This window comes from Cotesia glomerata, linkage group LG1 (assembly GCF_020080835.1).
Source record: "Cotesia glomerata isolate CgM1 linkage group LG1, MPM_Cglom_v2.3, whole genome shotgun sequence".
In the NCBI taxonomy this organism is placed as follows: Eukaryota; Metazoa; Arthropoda; class Insecta; order Hymenoptera; family Braconidae; genus Cotesia; species Cotesia glomerata.
The window spans coordinates 4,534,817-4,550,534 of record NC_058158.1 but is presented as its reverse complement, the minus strand read 5'-3'; the positions used below and the strand labels follow the sequence as shown (position 1 = coordinate 4,550,534).

At 29.7% G+C, this 15,718-nt stretch overlaps 1 protein-coding gene across 3 annotated transcripts in view; it reads left to right on the top strand.

The window, feature by feature from the left end:
• Nucleotides 1-15,718, top strand: part of LOC123263207 (opioid-binding protein/cell adhesion molecule homolog) — a 100,353-nt gene that overhangs the window by 58,836 nt on the left and 25,799 nt on the right. For 2 of the 3 annotated variants that reach the window (XM_044725793.1, XM_044725786.1), the window contains exon 2: nt 11,652-11,749. In XM_044725793.1, coding sequence (XP_044581728.1) covers nt 11,652-11,749 — 98 coding nt within the window. The remainder of the gene's footprint in view (nt 1-11,651; nt 11,750-15,718) is intronic. The other variant, XM_044725802.1, reaches the window with a different exon arrangement.

The following is a 15,718-nucleotide window of genomic DNA, read 5'->3' as shown; positions in this document are numbered from 1 at the left end:
ATAACAATAATAACATGAGATTTGCAAATAAAGAGAGCGCAGATGTAACATCAGGCGACATTGTACAGCACATATTAACTACGGCAGGTTTATGAATTCAATTTCGCACGGGATTACCGAATGGAGAAATCCATAAATAGAAAAAAAAAGCAATAATAATACTAATAACAATAATAAAAAAACCAATGGGGTTGTATGCACGTACAATAGATTTCATTCGTAATTGCAGTTCCCGTAAAATGTACGGTTATAATTTGCGCTGGCCAATCAGGAAATGAATTCAATCATAAATATCATAACTCAAAATTCTACCGACACATTTCAATGCGAGTTTATATGCTTTCTATAAAATTGAACAATAAATTATTTCTACATAAACACTTTGTTTCTATTAGCAATAACTGAGTATAATTTTGTTATTTAATTTTTTATTTGTCCGACTGTATTTGGAACTAATCACATCTTCACATTTTAAATGTTTCAATTACTTAAAGTAATTTTCATCTGAAAATTTTTTTCACTTTGAATTTTTCTACTGTAAAAATTTCAAACCATACTACCAAAATTATAGAAATACTTATTTGATAACATAGATATGTTTGCATTAATATATTAAATATATTGAATGAAAATCAGAGGCTTCTTCCCATTCATATCTCTGTACAAGTTACTAGTACATTCCAAATTATGTTTGAACTCCATTCGACATATGGAATTTTTTACTTTGCAAAATGAATCTCATTGAACTCAACAAGTCTCATAACCTTTAGAAATATTTATGTGAGAGGATGAATATGTGTTGGTTCTTATTGTGTACATAGAGCACAATATTATCATGCTAAAAATATTCGCAGCGGTGCAACCACGAGTATGCTTTGTATTTACTGGTCGCGGTGCAAAAATCTTTACAGCCAAAGCTTTCAAGTGTATTACACTGCATGAAAATCATTAGAGTCAAAGGAAGTAGTACTTTGACCAAGTGTGCGTATATGAAGATGTATAAAATGATCAATATTTGTATGACATATAAAACAATAAATTGACGACAATTCAATTAAAGCGCAATTTTTCTGCTCAAAAAGTAATTTGCGTTAATAAAGATGGATAGAAGTTACACAAATCTGAGAATGAGTGGAGAAATATTTGATTGCTAAATAGACAGATGTGTTTTGGAGTTAGAGCACGGCAATCCGTTTTAGTTAATTTAGGGTGTATATCGAGATCGAGTGGAATGAACATGGACATAGTCCCGTAAGGATAGGGGATAACAGACGTTTGTGGGTGGAGTAGATGGTCACTAAGGGTAATTGATATTGGTACATTGTGAACAGTTCCAAATCTCTCTGGAGGAGTATACTCGGTTCCAAAGGTAATCTTGCCGCACATATGTCAACGAAACCAGCTGCTAATGTCTTTCAATAAGACATAAGACAATTGGTTCCACGCACATAAATATTTGTTCTACTAACGGATACTTGATCTACAAACCGATCGATGTGTGGGAAAGTCTTATCCAATCGTTTGATCAACCTACGTTAATGTCAACATTACTTAACCCATTAAATTTGGTAGTAATCGGTTGGTTACGCTTCATTTTAAGTCTAATGTAGATTAATTAAGAAATGTTTCAAGGTCGATATTGTTATTGTGAAAATATTTGTTTAAAATTTTAATACATAATTGCAATAAATATTTTTTTTTTTTTTTTTTCAAAGTAAATTGTTAAAATACCTTTAAAAGTTTTATATAATAATTTCAAAACAAACTAATGATGAAATTAACTTTAATAAGACAAAATTAAACTTTTGTTAAATTTGAATATTCATATCGTCTTGTGTTTAATCCAACCAAGAGTTGAATTATCTAGTTTTTATATATGTATATAAATGACAGCAATTTTAGAGTACTAGCATCTTTGAATCTCATGAATATGTTAATAAAGTTAGAGCGACTCTAATTACAGATACCGTGGCTTACATTTCATCATAGAATTGTCTATTCGAACGGTGTATCGTGATTGAAAGAAACTCAACAGCCAATGTAAATTATTTTGCATTTAAAAATTTTTTAAGTCTTTGCAGCATTTTTTCCTGCCATTGGCGATTGAATGCGCTTTTGGTTTCGCTTGTATTTGTATTAATTAGAGGTTTAATAGCAAAGTGAACTGAGAAATGCAGCAATAAATACAATAGTACGTCTAGACGTATTTATCGGGGCTTTCAATAGTTAATAGCATTAGTGTAAAGTTATGGACTAATGGGCATTGAATTTATATCGATTTATACTAAGTGTTTCTGCAGATATATCGGGGAGCTACGTAAGCTGTTGCCCTCACTTAACATGTAAATAGAGCATCTTGATTATTATCTATGACTTATTACTGAAAACGTGAGAATGTCTCGTGTTACTTGCTCGGTGTGCTGCTCCGAGAAACCCTAGTAAACCATTTAGACAACAAACTCTCGTGATAATTAATCACGTGATATAGTTAATATAATATTAAATTACTCATTATAAACAATATAATATAACTTGGAAACAAAGTATTGGAAATTATTACCCAGACAACTAATTCATTAAAAGCGCTCACGGATAAAATCCAATAATTAGTTTTGTTATTTTTATCTACAATTACAGAATAAAAAAATTTTAAATTTATTGTATACCTAAAATATATGTATAGCGGTTGACTTGATCAAAGAGACCACTAAAATGGAGTACGATCGATACTCTAGTCACAAAGCTAAGCTCTAAAGTGAGGTGGTCAATCAAATCAAAGGGCTTCAAGCCTGGAATTGAGCTTACCTGATGCACTTAGTAACCATCAGTTATTAACTTATCCATCTCAATACGAGAATAAACAACTTTATATGCAATGAACAAACAACTTTTTTTCACTATGATGACTTATTTACAATTCAATTTTATCCTCTTTAATGGGATACTCTTTTAAATATCTGATATCCTATTTATTTAAAAAATAGAGTTGCAAACCAGAAACCATGAACATGTCATTCGGCTGAATAGAAGCGGTAGCGGTGAAAGGCTTTGAGTAAACATAGTACTTAGCCCATTTGAAATTTATGAGACTCCATCTGCAAATACTAGTGGAGCTATTGACTAAAATGGAAATAAGCCGAGATTTGAGTGCATCCGTGACAATAATTCCGTAATACTGTAATTGATTCATTGTGGGTATTATTAAGTCGTATAAAACCTCGTAAATTTAATATTTAATATGTATTTATAAAATAATAATGATATAGTAACAGTGATCACAGTTATAAATATTAAACTCGTTCATAAAGAAACGTTTTATTTATTTTAGTAACGTTTTTTAAATATTACGTTTAATGAATACAATATTTGTCGCCTTTTAAATATATCATTTCGCTGTTACCAAAGTAAAGCTGTTCAAAAATTTATAAAATTAAAGTTTCAACGATATTATTTCGAGAAATTTTATTTTACAAAATGCAAATTTGAAATTACATTTATGAATAAAAAATTATAAACAAATTTTTTAAAGAGAAAAATAAAAATAAAAAATTTCAATTGAATTTATACGAATAGTTATAATTGATAATGATGATAATAAAAATAATTGAAATAATGAAACCATTAGTCGTGTTAGGAAATCCATTAAATACTTTTTTAATCCTTCTATCGATTAATTAAAAGTTTTCTCTGTAATTCATTGAGTGTGGTTTAGAATTTAAAAAAGTTTAATTAACCACGTTTACTACTACCACCGACTAGGCATTGCTAACCGAGATAAACTCATTAGATTGTAGTTATGTTGACTCGGAAGTGTTATTTAGTCTCGAAATTTCACAAAGCAAATCCAATTCAAATTACGCTTTTCTGTTCAAGGAACTTGATACATAATCTATTATTTTTTTTAGTTTTATTTTCACTTTGTTTTTCTGCTAATATGCACCCATACCGGTACACGGAACAAAGTTATCATTTACTAGATTACCAATTAAATTTTCAATTTAAATAAAAACTAATCATCAGCTAATTTAACTTTTTTGAGCATGTGAAAAAAAAAATATTTAACCTATTTTTTTGCTCGACGGGCAGAAAGCGTCAACTTTAGGCCTGTTTCTACTTTAATCTGACTTTATCAAAATTTTTTTCCCGTTTTAAAATAAATTCCATTCAACAAAGGGCGTAATTATTTACAAATAACTTTCAATTATGGACTAAGTGAGAGTGAGATTAAAATTACGATCCATTGAAATTAAAATAATCCACAAAGAAGATTATATTCTATTTAAATAATGGATTTCAACAAAGCAATTACATTATAAAATAAAATGAAACAACTAAATTTAAATTTATTTAATTTAGTAGATATAAAAATACAAATATAAAAGCACTTACATCAATCATTTTAATCTATTAACCAATTTAATACCTTTTCTAGTGATTAAATTATCAGGCTCTTGAGAAGATTACTTTAGCTTTTAAAGAATCACACGGGTCCTTGACGATGATAGAATACGAAGCAGATGCTGTGTACACTTAGTCATTTTTTTCTCTTTAATGCGCCTTAAAGTTTACAAACTCTAGACTCTTTTCGGCAATATTGTTTCACGTTCGCTCGTTATCGGAAGCTTACAGATAAGAAAAGGAAAAACTCTTCCCCTTCTTAATTTAAACTTGTTGCCTAATTTATTATTAAACTAAACTAAACTAAACAGACAAACAAACAAACAAACGAACAAGTCGAGCGAGCAAGATGGATGAGAAAACGTCAAAAATCAGGGACAGAAAAAAAAATTCCAATTACCACGTGTTTAGAATTTCTCGGGGTTCCTGTATGCTCATTAATTATTGTTGTCACAACACGGATCATTATATACACATGATATTGTTAAATATGGATCGTGAGGGTTAAACTCTCAAGTTACAGATATAATAGGTCGGTGGGTTGCTGCCTCGGTAGCTTTCTAGTAGTTTCACCAATCCCTTCTGTAACAATTCCCGGTGGGTAACGTCATGTTGAATTATCGAGTTAGTCGAGCCAAGTGGCACAAACACATCATACAACACATATACGTACTTATCGCGATACCGTGCAATGCTCGATACCATCCTTTGTTATTTAACTTGTGCGTGACTGTTACAATTTCGTATACAACCCGACCACAAAGCTAATTCTTCATAATTGTTGATTTGCGATAATTATATTTAAATTATGATCATTATCGAGTAGTATTTTCTGGGTTAATATTCTCGGGGAAATATTTTATAATACCGCTTGGAATGTCTAGTCTATATATGGTCACATCGGTAATTTGGTATAGTATGATATATTTAAATATATGAGTTTGATGTCCTGATATGATCTGATGTAGCTTATTTCCATATCTGGCTTTATGTGCCCAGAGTAGGCCCACACTCAGAAAAAGAAGTACTACTCTTGAGAAAATTTTCTTGTCTCAAGAATTGATTGAATTATTTTTTGTTTAATTTAAGTGAACCTATTCGTTTGTTAATCTATCAAAATTAATGCCAATATTTTACTATCATGATAGATATTGGTATTCTTTTGTCAAAAAACAAAAATTTATTTTAAACGATTCTTGAGCCAAGAAATTTTTTTCTGGACAAAAATTTTTTTTTTCTCAATGCATAGTAAGTCTGATACACTCATAGAAGGATTTAGTTCTATTTAATAAGATTTAGTAACAGATACTAAATGATTTAGTAACAAACCTTTCATTACCAAATATTTAGTAATAGGTACTAAATCATTTATTAAAGCCCATTTAGTTCCACTAAATAAATATTTAGTAGTATTTAACAAATGATTTATTGATACTCAATAAATCGTTTATTGGTATCAAAGAAATTAATTTTTTAACTAATTTTAGCGTGTAACCTAATTTTTTAACTTAAAAATAAATAAAAATAATTAAAATAAATAATTTTAAGTAAAAATATAAGGTATTTTAAAGAAAAGAATTTCATTAAATTATATTTTTTCGTTTGAGACATTTATAAAATTTAAAATTAAACAAGTTTTTAACACATCAATAATAGACAAATTAAAAAATGTAAACTAAGCTCCTCTGAGAAAAGACATAAATAGAAGATATTAGTGCTGAATAAAATAATCTGAGTTAGTGAATAGGTTATGTATCACATAAACATTGAAATTAAAGCATAGCCATCTACCGACAATACTTGCCAAAGAAATATTTAGTACCTGTTACTAAATATTATTTGGTGGAACTAAATATTTATTTCCATGTAATAAGACTTTGTTCATATAAAGAAATCATTTATTCAGCTGTAACAAATAATATTGATGGGTACAAAATATTTGTTTCGCCCAAATAAATGAATGAAAATTTTTTTACTAAATTAGTTTAGTACTCTGTACTATATCCTGCTATCAGTGTATGGTTATAAACGCCCATCTATAATTTTTCTATCAAAAGTAGTATTTAAAATCTTTAACAGATGGTGCACAGTCGCTGAACCTTCTCTTTACAAGAAGTTAAGCTTTTAATATCTGAAACAGTTTTTTAAGCTCTAAAAGTCCTAATTAATTTCTCATGAATAGCCTTATCAGAAAATTTTTTGATGAGTTTATTTCTACTTTTCGAGATTAACTGATTAAAGAGATAAAAATTTACCTCCTTTTGAATAAAAGATTATATAAAAACCAAAAATAAAAATCATAAAAGCGATGAATGATTTACATCTTTGTGGTTATAAAACACATATTATGTTAACACAAATTTCTAAAAAACTTTGTTATACTTTCGCCCAATATTTGTACAACAAATTACAGTTTCAACTTCAATCTATACGCTAACTGTGCATAATAAATGTTGCCGGAAATACATGAAAAAACCGGCTTAGCCTATTTTTTTTAACTGTTTTTTCTTTTCCTTGGATTTTTGTTCTTAACGGCAATGAAAAACTTGTACAATTTTCTTTGAATATAAATGAAAAATAAAAAATTCAACGTAAAGTTCGTAAAAGTGCATTATTTTTCCCGCGTTTCCATTTTCCAGCTTTTCATAAGAATAAAATAATAAAAAAAAAAAAGTAACATAAAACTATTTTAATGATAATATTTAACAAGCGAGATCCAATCGAATTATATAATACTAGACCACTATTTAATTAAACTTAATGGTAATCCATTATAATGATCAGTAATTGTATTTATTCATTCAAATAGTTTCATAATCAATGTTAATTTTATTGTGACAGATTCAAATTTAATGACCAATTAGTCACGATGAATAATCGATATTAAATTCACACTTAAATATTCCAAGGAAATAATTACATTAAATCATGATCATTCCATTCAACAATTTAATCTCTCTCAGAGATGTTTTACTGAAACTTGAATTTCTTATTAGTGTTAGTAACTTCAAAAAATACAACCTTATTAAATTATTTCATTCATTTTATTACTCAAAGTACACGTAATTAATATTTTACAATCTTAAATCACAGAGACCATTAATCATTTCTATCCGCAGAACGTTAAATAATATACAATGAATAAAGTGTAATAAATCCTTTCAAAGCCCATTTACAAACCTCTTAATTAATTATTTTCTCAGATTTTTTACATTTAAATAAATTTAAATTGATTAGAATATTAAAAAGTGAGTAATTTTCTTTAATTATTTCAAACTAATGTTATTAAAAACTGACCACTAAAATATATAAAATCTTAAAAAAAAAAAATAATATTTCATTTTATTTTAGCAGTTTAATTAAATATTTGAAAATTAATTAAACGTCTATAAAAAAGCTTATACTGTAAAGTTTGTCATTAGTTTGAAAGTGTATTGATGCGTGATGTATAACGCAACACCGTGGATAATGTTCATAAAAGTTTTCATTAAACTTTACAGTTTAACTGAAAGTTTATTCCAAATCAACTAGCTGCACCTATACTACTTCTCGTTCTAGTTCTACTAGTACTCTTCTCTACAGAATTATCCCATCAGCATTATTAACTACGGCATCTTAATCCAGAATTAAAATTTAAACGGAAGTACTTTTAATGAGCCAATTAACTGACAATAACCTTGCATTTATCAGTTCTTAGCACCAAAAATTTCATAAAACTTAAAACTAAGTTATATAATTATTATTTATTATTATTGTTATATAACCATAACTAAAAAAATACTTGGTATATCGACTTTTAGTATCAAGTATCAAGTGCTAAATAACAAGCAGTAATACTGAAACTGGAGTGAGTAATCCTTGATCCGCTCAGCTTGGGAAACTGTTCCCTGACGTGTAATTGGGATCAGTGCTTATCGGTTAGTGCACACCCTGATATCCTTCTCAACCTTACTATAGTACCCTTCTCCTCATCCCACTTACACTACTGAACTATACAGAAACTAGACCACAACGAAACTAACTAAACTGCAACTAAACTTGAATGTCCTGCTTATAGAAGATTTTCATCAATAAAGACCCGTGAAAAACATTTCTAATGTAGCCATATACGGCTTGAACTGGTCGTATATAGCTATATTAGGCTATATATGAGAATATAAAAACAATTTATAATAATTTTTTTGCTCGACGGGCAGAAAGCGTCAACTTTCGGCCCGCTGCGCTAAACGAAAGTGCCGCTTCCTGCCTTCGACGAGCAAAAAAATAGTATATACTTCACGGGAAGTAAATAAGAAAGCCTCAGATCACATGTTTGTTGACCTCACTTCGCTCGTGCCGCAAAAGTTGGGGCAGGCATCAAAAACATACTTATCAACATTTAAAGTTAAAAAAACGAAAATTAATAACGTACTTTCGACCGGCTATGAAGAAAAATCGTATACACTACACGGCCCAAAAATTGAAATCTCGTTCTTGCGCGTCATTATGTCCGAGGCGAAACCTCGGGCATAATGACGCGCAGGGCCGAAAATTCAACTTTCGGCTTCGCCTCGGACAACAATTATATATGATCTGAGACATTTCTTATTTTACTGCCCTAGATGTGTAATATACTATTTTTTTATGGTCACAGGGGAAACAGAGTTGGTTTAAGGGTTTCCCTTAACTGTTAACTTAATTAATTATAACCACTGTGTGCAGGATGTTTCACAATGGATTTTGACAAAATCCTGTAATCACTGTGTGCAGGATGTTTCAAAATGGATTTTGACAAAATTCTGTATTTTAGGGTTAATTAGGTCGCTCAGGATTAATTATTAAAGGTGTATTGGATCGACTGCGCATGCGTAGAACAGATATTACTAGGTGGATTTTTAGTAGGTTCTAGGACGAATTTTCCTTTTTTCTTTGGTGATATTTAATCACCATAACTTGGAGTATCTTTTGGTTAAATTTCAGGTCATTCGGACAGGTGGTTCAGCCAAAACGATGACAGCTGACAGGTTTATGACCACTCGCGCGGGGTCCCCGAAGAGTCCATAGTTCCCACCTAGTTGTTCATTTCTAAGAATATCACGCGATGGCGCGGGGGGTCTCCGAAGAGTTCTAAATTCCCATCTAATCTTGACTAATACTAATACTAAATACCGAAAGTAGGGAGTAAGCGAGTGTGAGAGATGTATTAGTGTATACTGATTTTCAATACTTTGATTATTTTAATTATATTAAATTCATAACACATCTCCCATTTAGAATAAAGGCAAAAGTGAAAAAAAAGGTTTATTCACGAGTTACACGAGGCCGTAACACACACCTTAATGGATATATTAAATCAATTCAGAAAATTTTTTCATGGTTCTGATCATTAAAAAAGGTTATTTTGCGATAAATGTAATATGAAAAATTCATAATATTCATGTAGTATCGGAAAAGGGTACACGCAGAAAGGTCATCAGGTAGTTTTAGTTTAGCCAGTAAAAAGCGTAATGTCAGTTATGAAACGAACAAGAGAATGAGAGAGAAAGAGAGAGAGAGAGAGTGATTATAAGTGCGTACGTATGAATTAGGAAAATGCGGAGTGCGGAAGAGAGTAGGAAAGTTGGTACAAGGGTTGAGGGTTAGTGTCATACCTAAGTACAGTATTGAGTTATGAATGAGCGAGCAAAGTCGAAAAACGTATTAGTAACTTCTTATTATCATTGAATAAATACAAACTTAAATTAAAAGGCTATTCCCTTACTCTAGTAAAAATAATCCTCACTAAAAAAAAAAGATTCTACATTCAATATCAATAAATTTCACAGAAATGTGGACTGGGTTATGTTCATAATTAATTAAGCATTTTAATATTAGTATTATAATTCTTCTAACCCGTTATCACCTATTCGGTCATTTTATGCTAGTATAAATCTAATTTCAAGTGGATGGAAATTTCCATCTTCACTAACGATTTGAGACAATTCGTCTTCGGATAGTTAGGTCGATGGGTAACCATCGAACTTGAACACTAGTTAGCTGGTGAATGCTAGTATCTGTTCGACTATATGTTAAGTATTAACGATGGAAAGCTACTGAGAATAAAGGGCAACTTTTTGAAAAAAATCCATGAAAAAATTAACCAAGCCAGGAATCGAACCTGGATCTCCCCGATTACATGTCAGGATGCTTTTACCAGTTAAGCTACCGGGTCATTCTCCACTTACTTTCTCTCAGTATACACTTAATTCTCAGTAATTGTCAATACTATGCTACCTCCTCCCTTTAAACTCCATACTACGATATAAACTGTAGTACTTCTGTTTCCATTTTCTAGGCGCTTTTATATTTTTAAACTTTTTATTAATTTTATCAACCGTGATTTATTATAATTCTTCTAACCCGTTATCACCTATTCGGTCATTTTTATGCTAGTATAAATCTAATATTAGTATTATAATTGCTGAGAGAAGTATGTTTTCATATTTTATTTCTTGTAATTTATTTATTAATGAGTTTTGTCAACTATGTTAACATCTGTAATGAGTCTGTGGTGTGTGTTATAGTTTAATGATAATTGGACGTTACATGTTATGATGATCGAATAAATGTCGATTGAAGCGTCGCTAACATAAAAATGCTTTATTAACATGTGATATAAATATAAATAACCTAGTCCTCGATTCTGTGAAATTGATCGCTGATAATATCAACATTTACATTCATAAAGAGAGAATTGAATTATATGTAACTTTTATTTAAGTTTTGTTACTTACTTGAATTGCGAAAATGTATTTGTATTACACGAGAACACGAGGATAATGCGGGCATATTTGCAAGTGAATATAACATTTTTATCTGACACTGGTTGTAGTATGATATGAAAAATGTTGCTCATTTCAGTCACGTATTTTCTTTTGTGAATAGGGGGTCGATGTATGCATAATATAAACGTATTATTAATGCTAATATAAGATCAATTTGGATTTTGTTATTATAATTATTATTATTAGTATAACTTATCCATATACGTGTCGCTTATCGATGATAGCGTTATAGAAAATTGACGATGCTGAAGATGTGGGCGGACTGGGGATCACTTTGGACAATGTATTTGATATCATAATTATAACGATAACGATTATAATGATATGATGATGATAATAATAATAGTTGTAATGGTGATCATGATGGTCGAGTGTATAATGTGGTACATTGTACTGTAAGTTAATACAATATTACATTATGGTGGACTTGATGACGTGAATCTGTTTCAGAAGTACCGACCTTTGTATTGCCGATATCAAATGTGACAGTACCGGTGGGACGGGAAGCTGTACTGACGTGTACAGTCGACGATCTATCCAATTACAAGGTAATGGTTTATTGCATTATTATGTACATGATAAAATTTTTAAGTGAAATGTATTGCCTCAAGGCAAAAAGCTTTTTTTATAAAAAAAATTTAACGTCCATTGTTGATATTCTATAAAATCACAGCAGAGAAATGTTAAATGGATTTTGATGTTTTTACCAGAATGATTAAAATAGCTCATTTTATATTTCTCATTTCACATGGAAAAATTTTCGGATTTCAACAATTTTCATACCTGGTTTGATATGGTTATATCAGGCTATGCATGAAAATAAAAATAGATTTTATTATTTTATTTTATTTATTCTTTTTTCCAATTGTGTACGTCAGTTAAAATATCATATTGAACAAAAATTGATTTAGCAGATGATTAAGCTAAAAGCCAATGTCAAACAAACTTCTTAATAGAGTAGAAAGAAGATTTCTACTCTAGAACTTAAAACTTAGAATTTAACTTTCTTGTAAGAAGAAAATTCAGCAATCATGCGCCCTCCAATGGAGATTTTCAACACTATCTAAAAATGATATAATAAAATAAATTTCCTGATATGGCCAATTTTCATATCAGGACTATAGTTTGATATACGTATACGTATTGGCCTATTTTAATGTCATATAAGGAAATTTTTTCACAGGCCGATTAAACATCACGGAAAATTTTTTTCATAGAAGTGGAGATTTAATTTTGATAATAATATGACAGCGATTTATTTTCAATAAAATGAAATAAAAGAGAGAATAAAAATAATTAGGATAGCTGCTATTTTTTGTTACAAGATTTCACTCTTTTGTTGTTATTTAATTTCATATATAAAAATAATCCAATCTGAAAAAGATAGCTCTCAATCAAATGAAACATTTCATTGAAAAAGTTTTCTCGTAAATTGATTTTAGATTGTGGATTTAATAAAAAAAAAAAAAAGACATAATTGAAGATTTTATCGATATTGAGATATATATTTTTTATTCCTAATAGATTTCAGATTTCTTTTATTTCCCATTCGATTGTCTATTTTTTATTGTCTACCTCCACAGACGATCATATCCAAATTAATCCGTAAAAACTTGTAACTCATAATAAAATACTCGATAAAATTCAGTGAAAAAAAATATAAGAACCTACTCACTCGAAAAGTTTCTCCATACCCATAAGTTTGTCCTTTCGACACAACACTCGGCACTAAGGAAGCTCCTACGGAGCGAGTCGTTGACGTCTTTTCGCGAGTTGTGATAGTCTACAGAGAGCTTAAATTAAAGTAGCATATTGCGGAGCCATATAAGAGGGACAAGTAGAGGTACCAACAGTAAAGAAGATATAGCTTAAGTTCTGTGCTCAGTTTAAGCTTAACTCTATATCGTCTAAATGTTAGTTGGGAGATCAAGGCATGCCAAGTATCTTAAACTTAACTCGGCTCAAGCTCCTTGACACTTTCATATCTAGCTTTTAATCTCTATTTTATTTTACTTCTTCATATAATTAACTTATTCATAAAATAATAAATATAAATATATATTTTAAATAGTGTATAATTTTTAATTACAAAACTGATAAATTTAGCGATAGATGAATTTTTTAGTATTTAGATTTCTTAATATTTAAATAATTATTTTTCAACGATGCTCTGTATAATGTTGAACGTATAATGTAAATTGACACAGAGTAAACAAACAATATGGCGGCTCAGCCATTTATAAATATCAAGAAATCTTCTTTGAGGTTAACAAATATTTTTTTTAATTTTACAAAACTTTTTTAGCATTAACGATATTTATTTAAGATGAAAAAGTTATTTTATTTTAATAAATATTTTTAATTATTAAAAAATATTTTTTATCCTAAAAAAGTCATTTTAAGAAATTAATTTACTGCTCTAACAAATTCTTCAATCATTTTATTATTTAAAAGTAAATTTTGTATGAAAAACAAAAGATAGAGCTTTCCAGCTTTTTTACAATTCTAAATCTGTCGATACAAAGCGAGAAAGCATTTGTAGAGCTAAAAAGTTCTCACTATAGTTAAGTGTTATAACTATAGATGTATGTAGCGAACGGTTCTCTTAAAGTGGTATTATAGTGTACTGTTGAGTTATATACAGATGAATAGAATAGGTGGCAAAGAGTAGCTACTAGTGGTAGAGGTAGAAAGTGAGTTGATTTAGGATTTCGATTCAAGAAGACATTTCGAAATAAAACCCACTATTTTTTAACTCACAAAGCCAGTGTGAAAACAAAGTTTAGCATAGCTTTATCGTGGAAATAACAGTTGACGGCCGAGTGAGGCGTGAGGCGAAAATAGGGTGAATAGTTTGTTTAATGTATTCTACCGCCGGTTCACTATACATACAATTTAGAATATAAGTATAGGGCAATCAGGATAGAATGAGACAAAGTAACTGATGTATGTAACCAGTTTTGCAATAAAAAAAGTTTTCTGTTTCACAGAGGCTAGAACCACAAGAATTAAAGATATTTATTGGGGTAGATCAAAAATTTTTGTAACGAATTTATTTATTTTTCTTTTAATTGGAATAACCGCATGCAGAAGTCTGCAAATACAAATAAAATGAGCGTAAGCGTATCAAACAATTTTTTTTTTTAACTTTTTAGTCAATATTTGAGCTTCAAAATAGAGAAAAATGTCAAAGTCATCCTGGGGGGTTAACTATTTTTGAAGTTTTTTTTGAACTATTTTTGATAAACTTTACTCGATTTACGATTCAAAGACAAAAAAATACACAAAGTTTTTGTATAAATAAGATCTTTTATGACACTCGGCTTTGTTAAAAATCAAAACTAGGCTAAAAAAATAATGGATTTATCGAAAATGACTTAGCATAAATAAATCTCATAAACATAAATTAAAATCAATGACTTTGATGCTCGTTGAACTTGTCAATGATGCTCCAATAACGATGCAGAGATAATTTTTTTTTTATTTTGTTTCTGGATTAAAAATAGCAATAGATTTTGTGTATTGAGGTACAGCATCATATAACTTTTCGGATGATTGTACGATGCAAATACCGTTCGATGGGTGTTACGACCTGTAATATATATTCCGTGATGTGACATTCTGATCGCGGAGTAGTTATGGTGATGTTGCCCTGGATATAGATCCTGGCTTATAGAACAATATGTATATATCTACTTGTGTATATAGGTACACATGAGAGGATATTTGTTTACACATATGCACACAAACATACATTGCCCACGGATGTGCGAGTGCGTGGTATTTGTATTGGTAGTAGTGTGTTGTCAGTGATACGTGGATGTTAATCAGAATGGGATTTACATACCCACCGCGTATTATCCATAACTGAGGAAGATGCACCGTGAGTTGAAGATAACGGTCCCCCGGGAACTTGAAATCTCTATAAAGGGATTGAATATACTTGTTATACAATGTATCCTTTTTTATAGTGTTAATTATGATAATGAACTGAATATACGGTCACTGAAATTTCATATTAGTTAATCGATAAGTACGAGTTTGTTATTTACTTAAATTAATTTAATTAACATTAACATTGTAAAGTGAACTTATAATCTCAGAAGAATAATGTAATTAAAAAATGTTTACTTTCTTTTTGTTGAATATTTAATTAAACGAAAAGTTTCTAAGCAGATTAAAGCCTTTTAAAGTAACGGAAACTTTTTTGACGAGAGTTTCAATGCGTATAAATATGATTGTAATTTTTTAGTTTTTAATACCTATTACAAAAAAAGTATCGAACGTTAATCAGGTTTGCGACATAAAAGTAAAAAACTGGGTGAATTTTTTCAACATACACAAACTTTAAACTTTTATAACTTATGATTAAAGTACAGTAAAAAGGAAATAGCCGATAAACATAAGTTCTAAAACTCGAGCCCTTTAATGTCAGTCTCTACTCCCAGCTTGTATGATACTCAATCTCTAGTGGTGTAGGTAAAGGTCAAGAAGGGTATCGAAGCAAATAGGCCAAA